At 35.8% G+C, this 9,981-nt stretch overlaps 1 protein-coding gene across 1 annotated transcript in view; it reads left to right on the top strand.

The window, feature by feature from the left end:
- The window catches only part of LOC107719563 (phospholipid phosphatase 2-like), a 20,319-nt gene that overhangs the window by 7,648 nt on the left and 2,690 nt on the right, over positions 1 to 9,981 (top strand). The window contains exons 2-4 of the mRNA XM_016527008.1: positions 7,741 to 7,892; positions 8,126 to 8,388; positions 8,469 to 8,526. Coding sequence (XP_016382494.1) covers positions 7,741 to 7,892; positions 8,126 to 8,388; positions 8,469 to 8,526 — 473 coding nt within the window. The remainder of the gene's footprint in view (positions 1 to 7,740; positions 7,893 to 8,125; positions 8,389 to 8,468; positions 8,527 to 9,981) is intronic.

Below are 9,981 nucleotides of genomic sequence, written 5' to 3'. Positions count from 1 at the left end.
ATTAAAATTCTGTCATTAATTACTCCCCCTCATGTTGTTCCAAACCCATAAGACCTCCGTTCATCTTCGGAACACAAATTAAGATATTTTTGATGGAATCTGACAGCTCTCTGACCCTCCCATAGACAGCAAGGGTCCTTACACGATCAAGGCCCGGCCCAGAAACATAGCAAGGACAACGGTAAAATAATCCATGTGACATCAGGGGTTCAACCGTACCGCCATTTTGGAGAGTATCCACTGAACGTAAATTGCATATGCTGTTTTGTGTCAGCTGCGTCACGCAGATACGTTGTTTTCGTTCAAATCAAAGCGCAGCCAATGGCGATTCAATTGCCAAGGTGTTCGTAGAGGGCTGAAGCATAAACGATGTAAACAGCGTATCTGCGTGGCACAGCTGATTTAAGCAAAAGTTATTAGCAAAACTTTGAGTACCATCATGGCATGGTGCCGAAGACACATATCGAGTTTCGTAACGATTTGCCAATGCATTCGTAAAATATAGCATTTTACAACAAAATTCAAAATGTCTGACACCCAAAATGTCTGACATGGGAACATTGGGTATGGTTCGTCTCGGCATGCTGCACCGAATCTAAAGAGACCAGTTTTGTGATTTGTGGCCAAACCATTCAGAAGTTATAAGCAAAAATAGCCATTTTTTCATATCTCCCGACCACTAGGTGGTGCTGTGCCGAAACTGTGCCGGTTGCCTCAGGTCATGGTTATTATAACACTCATCTAGTTTACGCTAAAGCGTTGCGGAGATATAGCCTCATATTCATTTTTGCATGCTTTTCTTTGAATTCGTTCCGTTCGCGAATTATTTGAGAACGGTTTGATTAATCAACTTGAATTCCATAACTTTTTGAACGCATGGTCTGAAGATGATCTGAGCCAATTTAGGTGAAAATCAGACAAACCGTGTAGGGCGAGTTCGAACAAGTAGGTTTTACGAACTATTAAAAATTGCGAAAAAAAATTCTTGACCCGCAGAATTTTAATTTTTCATAACCTTCCCACAAGTTCTATGGGCTGCCATAGACTTCCAGAGCGGAAGAATAATAAGAAGAACGCCAACTATTACAATAGGTGCCTGGCCCCTAATGACAAGCACATTACAATTTTACACATTACATTTTAAATGAAACTAAAATAATAGTAAAATAACACTTTTGACAAGCAACATTTACAATGAATAATGACTTAAATTTCAGGCTATTCCTCACACAAAACTATTATGTTTAGGGCTGTAACTAATGATTATTTTGGTCATCCAGTAATCGGTTGATTATTCTGACGATTAATCGAGTAATCAGATAATTTTTGTGGTAATAAAAATAGACCCAAGCAAACAATAGACTTTAAAATGACTTAAAATACATATAGAATAGCAATGAGGCAATAATAATTGGTTCCCATAAAATATCAACAGCAAGTAATATGGTTTTATTGAACAAAACAGTTAAAATACATAATGTAATAAAACAAAATAATCATGAGTTATGTACATTGTTTTATATATCAAATACCTGCAGAGGGCACCAATGGCCTGACGATTTTTAGACTTTACAGCGCAATCTAATCCTTGTTTAATATTGAATAAACAACATTTAATTCAAATGTCCACTTAATCTTTAATATTTGGCCACTTCTTTGTGATAGATATGCTACAGATACTGTCATTTCTTGAACAAGAACATGCGGACATCAAAACATGCAAACTCAGAGCAAGGGTTTAACATTTTATTTTGAAATTGCGATGAAGAGTTAGCATATTTAGAAAGATAATGATGTATTGTGTTGGCGTATGTTTATAAATGATTTACCTTATGAAACTGATAGAATGGTGCACATTGTTCCCAGATGAACGTTATAAGTGGACAGCATCTGCAAAGATGGAGTTTGAGATGGTCTGCGCATGTAAATGATAACTGTTTGTGTGGAGCAGCATTTACTGTGACCGGAGCCACTCTGAGATGCACATAACCTACACGCATAGAAATAAAGCGCATATTAAACCCACAGCGCATATATTTAATCGAATCGCAGTTTTTATGAATTCACAATAGCACTATGCTTTATGATTTTTAAAGGGTTTTAATATTTTGTGCAGCCTTAGACACTGTGTAATAATGCTTTTCATAGATTCTTGTCCGTGAAATACGCCACTTGCGGTATTTTGCGAGTTAATCAACGTGCAAAATGCAATCGAGGATTTTTTTAATAATTGAGTACTCTAATTTAATCGAGGAATCGTGACAGTGCTAATCATATGACTTAGGAATACTTGGAATATAGAGTTCAAGTTGTATGAACTACTTTAATTTGGACCCCATCCACTTTCATTGCATGTAAGAGAGAAGTGTAAAAATTCTTAAACCACTTATTTCAAGGAAAAACTATCTGATTGTAAGCAAATGATGACAGAATTTTTATTTTTAGTTAAGAGGGACAGTCCATTGCTTTTACTCACATAGCACGAGGAAGAAAAAAATCATAAAAAGATCTCGTACCAAAATGGGGTCCCTTAATGTTTTACAGGAAATTTAACTTCCTGTACCTTCAAATGGAACTCATTTGTTTCAGGGAATGGTTGAAGGGTGACGGCTGGCAACTTGTGACGAGGTTCATTTTTCCATAAGCGCAGCCCCAATGAGTTGGGTGTCAAGCACAACTTTCTTCAAGCACATCTCGCCCTCTCACTTCTATGCACCACATCTCTCCCTGCAGTCCTCTTTCGTTGCGTAATTAAACGAATGCCGAGCTTACACCTTCCAACTGAGGCTTTGAACTTAAACCGTTTGAAGCTCTTCCACGATGACCCCGTTTAATGTACCTTACACTGACTTAATTCCCTGGATGCACAGTCTGGAAAATATTTCAGGAGTAATACTGATGAATTTCACTGAGTACCAGATTATACAGCTCAGCCTTTTTAAATGTAAAGATTACAGATTTTAGACTCAGTTCTCAATGTTTCTAGGAGTTTGTCATTAGTCAATGACAGTTTGAAATAAAAAGTACTCCTTTGGGTGAATTTGTTTTTAGTTTTCTATTCACCATTAAAATGTGCCTGTAGCAAAAACTGTTTTTGCAGCCTTACCTGTCTTTTTGTTTCCTAATAACGTGTCTCAACAGTTGAAAAGTTTTGAGAGGAAAAGGTAAAAATGAAACTCTGTTTTATTGGGCATTTATTTTGATTTGTTTGGAGTGTATTCAGCTGGCAAACATACAGAAAAGGCCATCCAAGCTCAGCTCCAGAACCTTTAAAGTGTCTGAATCTCAATGGAGTGCTAAAACTGTAGCCAGTGTTTTGGGGTCTCCCTCAACAGGATGGTCTATGAGGCCTGAGGGAAAGTTTCTTTTTCTTGCATTGTTCATAAAGAATTAATCTCCTTAATGGAAACAAAAATACAAGTTTCCATTCAGTAAACAATTTTCAGCAAGTGGATCATATTATTTTGAGAAAACTAGTTAGTGAACGATTTAAGGTGATGTACCAATTTTTGTTTTCTTTTAACAACAAAATAAAACAAAACATATAATTGTAAATATGTTTTGAAGAAAACCTTTTTGTTTTGTAAGATGCAAAACAAATGAAAAAAAAAACATTTGTTGTGTAAAGTGCATAACAAAAATACATGTTTGTAAATAAACATGTAAATTTGCATTATTTTTTTTTTAGAAAAAAAAACTTTTGTACAGGGCAAAACAAAACATTGTTCAAGAATTTTTCAAAAGTTTTTTAGTTTTGTTTTGTAAAGTGCAAGAAATGTGAGCTACAGTCTTGTATGAAAGGTGCTCTATAAAAAGTTGGACTATTTTCTTAAACTCAGTTAGCTCTTTATTTTTTACATACATATTATAAGCCTGTCATTTGTATACCTTAAAAATGGCCCTTGCAGAATAATAAAGATGAATAAACTACAAATAGGCTAGTTTTAGAGGCCTGAGTCTAATTTAATAGTAGTTAGAGGTTTTACTTTGACCTGAGGATACATTTTAATCTGGATTTTTGACCTAATTGTGAATCATTACTCCAACATTCAAAATCGTCTGTTCAATTACATACAACTTAATAATAATTACTTTTTGGGGGCCAGAGTTACATGAGCGGTATGGTTTTAATAGTGCGCCCCTGTGGATGTCAGCTTCAAGGTTTGTCAGCGCATTGTTTTGAGTGTGTGTGTGTATTGGCACTTTTCAGACCACAGTGTATTGAAATACAGTGTCATTTCAAACACCGTTGTTCTTTGTTTTTGGGAATACAAAGACACATTTATTTGTTCTTAAGTGCCTCTATGATTCTATTACGCTTTGTCTGTTGTCATGACAACATGAAGCTACATATTTACTATTTAGAATACACTGGAACTCAAAATGACTTGTTTTGGATATGTTGCACCATTGCATTTCAACTTATTTTTCAATGATTTAAGTTTCTAAATCTCTAGCGCCAAAACTTTTTAATTAAATTAAATTAAAGTGATTGGTAAATCAACTATTTTTCTCTCTCCCCCTATAAACTAACAACAAAAGATGAGTTTGAAAAACGGTAAACTAATTTTCTTGTGCGTTTCCCTCAGTGTTCTGCATGATTTCATTCCTCAGTTAGTCTGCTGCTTATGCATTGGTTATGAAATTCAGAAAAATTCAGTTTTAATCAACAGATCATATTTAAAAAAAAAAAAAACATCTACAAATTGTTGTTTTAAAACAAAAGAAGACAAAACATCCTTGTAAACACTTTAAAAATGTTTTGTTTTGAAGAAAATAAAACATTTGTGTTGTTTTTGTGTTATTTTGTAAGGTGCAAGTTTGAGCCACAATCTTGTATGAATGGAGCTTTATGCCCGGTTCAGGCTACATGATTTTAGCCCGATTTTGCCACGATTTGCTTGACGTAGGCTTGTTTTCGGAAGTCAGTCGCTAGTTCCGCCTTCTCGATGACATCACGCGCGTCATTAAAGACGGCACACGATGAATGATCGGGAAGCAACGTGTAGTCTGACATGTTTCTTGTCCACGACATGACAAGATTTTAGGAGTCAAAATCGTGTAATCTGACACAGTGACTATCATGACCAACAAAAATATAGTGTAGTCTGAACCCGGCATTAGAAATGTTTTTTAGTAGTATATTATGTGATTATTAATTAGCTCTTTATGTACAGATTAAAAACTTGTGTATTTTTAAAGACCCTTGTAGAATAATATTGAAGAAATTTTTTAAAATATGAAAACTGCCTGGGTGAAAGCAGCTCCTTCATATTGAGCCCAGAGTTAAATTTGTGACAGACCTGACTGTCTGTCTCTCAGATCCTTTTGTGCATTGTAATACCGCAGTGGTATAAATGGCACTGGAGTGGTTCTGGATTTGTGTGCTGGACATCAATATTTAGACATACTGAGTCAACCAGATTATCCAGAATCAAATTGAACATTTTGAACTGCATGTTTTCCTGCTGGTGTAGCATCTTTCTGATATCTCTACAGGTCCTTGGCATTCATAGCATACCTAAAATATCTACAAATGCTATAGATCCCATTCATTTTCTGGCAGTAAAGATACGCAAACTTACTACAACACTATGCTTTTATACACCCACTTTATCAACAGAAAATGGATTTACAGGAAGTAGCATTGCTCTTACTGTTCTCTTCAGTTGCTGTGGCTCAGGATCACATGGTTGCCAAGTGATTTTGTAACATTTCTGAATGTCCCAAGGGCATTTTCCATTCATTAAAAGATCACGCTGTGGCTACATTCAGACATGTGCATCTCCAGCCACATCAGTTCGACCAAGGCATTGTGGAAAGGATGTCTGGGCTGTGGATGTGTATACGGTCATGTTTATGATATGGCTCACAACGTGTTTTGGGTTAAGACAGCGTGGTCAGGTGACTTCCTCATAACTGTGGGATAAAATTCCATGTGACTCTTTGGAAAAAAGAGGTACTATAAATAGTCACTGCTTCCATGGCAGAATTCAGATGTTGTTCTGCGATTTATTAAAAAAAATAAAAATTGAAAAGCTGTGCTGCATTTCATGAAATCATCTAAGATGCATAAAGAACTGCTCCAGTTTTATTTATTTATTTGCTTTATACATACACACACACACACACACACACACACACACATATATACATATACACTCACTACTGGTCAAAAGTTTGGGATCGGAACGATTTTTTATGTTTTTTACAGGAGTTTCTTATGCTCATCAAGGCTGCATTTATTTGATCAAAAATACAGGAAAAAATTTAATATTGTGAAATATTATTATGATGTAAAATGACGTTTTTCTATTTTAATATACATTCAAATCTAATTTATTCCTGTGATGCAGAGCTGAATTTTCAGCATCATTACTCCAGTCTTCAGTATCACATGATCTTTCAGAAATCATTCTAATATGCTGATTTATTATCAGTGCTGGAAACTGTTGTGCTGCTTAATATTTTTTTGGAACCTGTGATACTTTTTTTTCAGGATTCTTTGATGAATAAAAAGTTAAAAAGAAGAGCATTTATTTAAAATAGAAATATTTTCTAACAATATACACTACAGTTCAAAGGTTTGGTGTCAGTAAATTTTTTTTTCTTTCTTTTTTTGAAAGAAATTAAAACTTTTATTCAGTAAGGATGTGTTAAATTGTTAAGAAATGATAGCAAAGATTTATATTGTGAATAAATGCTATCGCATTATTTACAAAAAGTATCGCAGTTTCAAAAAAAATATTTGGCAGCACAACTGTTGCCAACATTGATAATTCTAATAATAAATCAGCATATTAGAATGATTTCTTAAGGATCATGTGACACTTTATACTGGAGTAATGGCTGATGGAAAGTCAGCTTTGCATCACAGAAATAAATTATATTTTAAAGGATATTAAAATAGAACCCATTATTTTATATTGTAATAACATTTTGCAAGATTACAGTTTTTTTCTGTATTTTTGATTAAATAAATGCAGCCTTGATGAGCATGAGACTTCTTTAAAAAACATTACAAGTCTTACTGAACCCATACTTTTGACCGGTAGTGTATATATAGCATATGTAAATTCATAATTAAATGGATGGAAAATGTGCTTGTTATGAGAGTAATGTCACAGTGGGCACTATTAAAACCATGCAAGGTCAAAAAACTCTTTAATTTTCTTCCAAAAGTCTCATCCTTTGGAAGTGAAAATAAACTGAATTTACTTTCACAGCGCAGAGCACTGCTATGTTATCCACACAAACGCGCTACAGCGTTTGAGAGGGGGGGGGTTCAAGTTTTTGCGGGATGTCCATGCAAAACAGGCAAATATGGTAACTCGGGACGTGAATTTCACGGAAATGGGATTCGAATTTTAAACGACTCGTTTTAGCGCTTCAGAGTCAATTCTTTCTTTTGAGAGGCAATAACTTTATTTATGATGCACTTTCAGCTTTACAACTTTGCAGACTGTTTACATTCACATACAGCTACGCTAATTATAAATAGTTAGCCAATTATTTGTTGTTTTGAAATTAAGGTAATTAGAAATGTTTGAAAAAAAATGCTTACTTGTCATGTAAATTTTATCTTATTTTATTTAAAATATGACCTAGCCAGTCTTCAGGATATTCACCCTGTATATTCTCCACATAAGACAATAACTTCTCATTTAATAAGCATTATCGCTTTAAATTGCTTTATTTATTTATTTGTTTATCTATTGTCTCATCTTCTCTTTCCTGTAGCTTCTCTGCCCTTTGTGATAATGAATATTGTGTCCCAGCCATATGAGCGAGGCATCTACTGCCAGGACGAGAGCATTAGTTACCCTGTAAAACCAGACACAATCACCCACGTGACACTGGCTGTAGTCACCATCACCTGCACTATCATCATCGTGAGTCCCTCATTCATTGATCTCCATCATCCCTTCCATGATCTTATCCCATGAGTCACGCGCTGATTCTCAATAAAGTGTCCGTTCATGACTCTGCACAGCAGAGGGTTTTATTATGCACAACAACACAGCGTTATGTGCTCATGGAATTGTTTGACATATTTACAACTAACTTAACTGTTTTAATCTTTGTTGCAAGCTACAGAAATGCATATTTTCTTCTGTTCCTCTAGACATCATCGGCTGAAGCATATCTGGTGTACAGCAGAAAAATTCACTCCAACTCGACCTTTAATCAATATGTGTCAGCCATATATAAGGTGATGGGTGCCTTCCTGTTTGGGGGAGCCGTCAGCCAATCATTGACGGACTTGGCCAAGTACACCATTGGGCGACCACGCCCACATTTCTTAACAGTATGTGCTCCCAAAGTCTGCAAAGGATACGTGGCCTCGATCAACTGCACTGGCGACCCACGTGATGTAACTGAAGCCCGGTGTGCTGCTTATCATAAATCTTTTTAATGGCTTGATTTCAGTGAATTTCTTTTGAAACTGTGTGATTTGTGTGTTGTAGGTTGTCCTTCTACTCAGGCCACTCCTCCTTTGGGATGTACTGCATGCTGTTTCTAGCGGTGAGTGCTATAGCAGCTAAATGCTAACCCTCTAAACATTAAACATTTAAAGGGGTCATATGATGCTTTTTTTAAAGATCATTATTTGGTGTATTTGGTGTAACAGAATATGTTGACATGCTTTAATGTTCAAAAAACACATTATTTTTCAAATACTGTACATTATTGTAGGTCCTCTATGCCCCGCCTCTCTCAAACGCTTAGTTTTCTACAAAGTCCCTCCTTCCGACAAGCGCAGTCTGCTCTGATTGGCCAGCTGACCCAGTGCATTGTGATTGGCCGAACACCGCAAGCACTCGTCGGAAATGTAACGCCCCTTACCATAATCGCGAGCTTCATCTTTCAAAATAAATGTTAAGACAGTAAATAATGTCAGTTTTACCATCAGTTCAAGCCCAAAAGGGGAATAGAGTCGCGTGACAGACACAGTGATGAAGCTGTTATGTGTTTGCAATCCACGGTCCACACTGCTGACTCCTCTCTGATTCAACACTAACTGCTGTTACTGAAACCATGCCTTCTTTCTTTGCGTGCACATTTGGGAGGCATTATGCTAATATTTCCACATAGTGAGGTAGATATGTGGGGGCGTGTTAGAACGAGCCGTTTTAGGGGGGCGTGGCAGAGTCTTAACTTTGATAAAGAATATCTCTTTGGTTTTGAGACTTTAGTCTTTGCAACTTCAGGGATCTTATCTATTGTAACACTCCAAAGAGAAAGGAAAACTTGAAATCGCATCATATGACCCCTTTAACAAAAGTTTGGGGTGGGATTATCTGTTTTTGTGACCAATGGTAGAAGGGGGAAAGCATTCGGGAAACCTGTTTGAAAATAGTCATTAATTCTGCTGTAGTATTTGATGTCAATATAGGCATTGAATGCAGTGACATTTACTGGTGTTCAATAAATTTAAGGCAAAATCTAGTTATTCGTAGGAATCCACGCGATCGGGAATTTCCAGCATGAAAGATTTCCTCACAAAGATTTTGCATAGTTCAAATTGGTCATGCAAATTCACTGCATTGACCAACAGAAAGCTGCTTGGTTTGAAAGTGACTTTTTTGTGAGGTCAGTCATTCTTGAGAAGTGGGACAAAACAGGGTGCAAAATTGAAAAAATAGAACCTTATACTCAGACAAATGAAACTACATTTATGTATCTTATATGTACTAAGCTACTGAGCTATGCTTTGATACAACCTCCCAACTTTTCTCTTTTTTTAACAAAATGTGCTTTTTTACCTTGAACTGTGTAATATAATTTCAACTTTATCTTTAACAGCATTCAAGATGTTTTTAACATTTCAAAACACATTCTCGTGTTAGCAGACAGATTACACTTTCACGTGACCAATAATTCCACAACAAATATAAAATATCATAATGAAATATTATCAAAATATTCAACTGACGGAGTTGACACATCTGACGGAGGTGACGAAAACCTGAATTTGTA

This window comes from Sinocyclocheilus rhinocerous, unplaced genomic scaffold (assembly GCF_001515625.1).
Source record: "Sinocyclocheilus rhinocerous isolate Xijiao unplaced genomic scaffold, SAMN03320098_v1.1 scaffold1294, whole genome shotgun sequence".
NCBI lineage: Eukaryota > Metazoa > Chordata > Actinopteri > Cypriniformes > Cyprinidae > Sinocyclocheilus > Sinocyclocheilus rhinocerous.
Note: the sequence above shows the minus strand (reverse complement) of the source record. Positions and strands in the feature narration are given on the sequence as shown.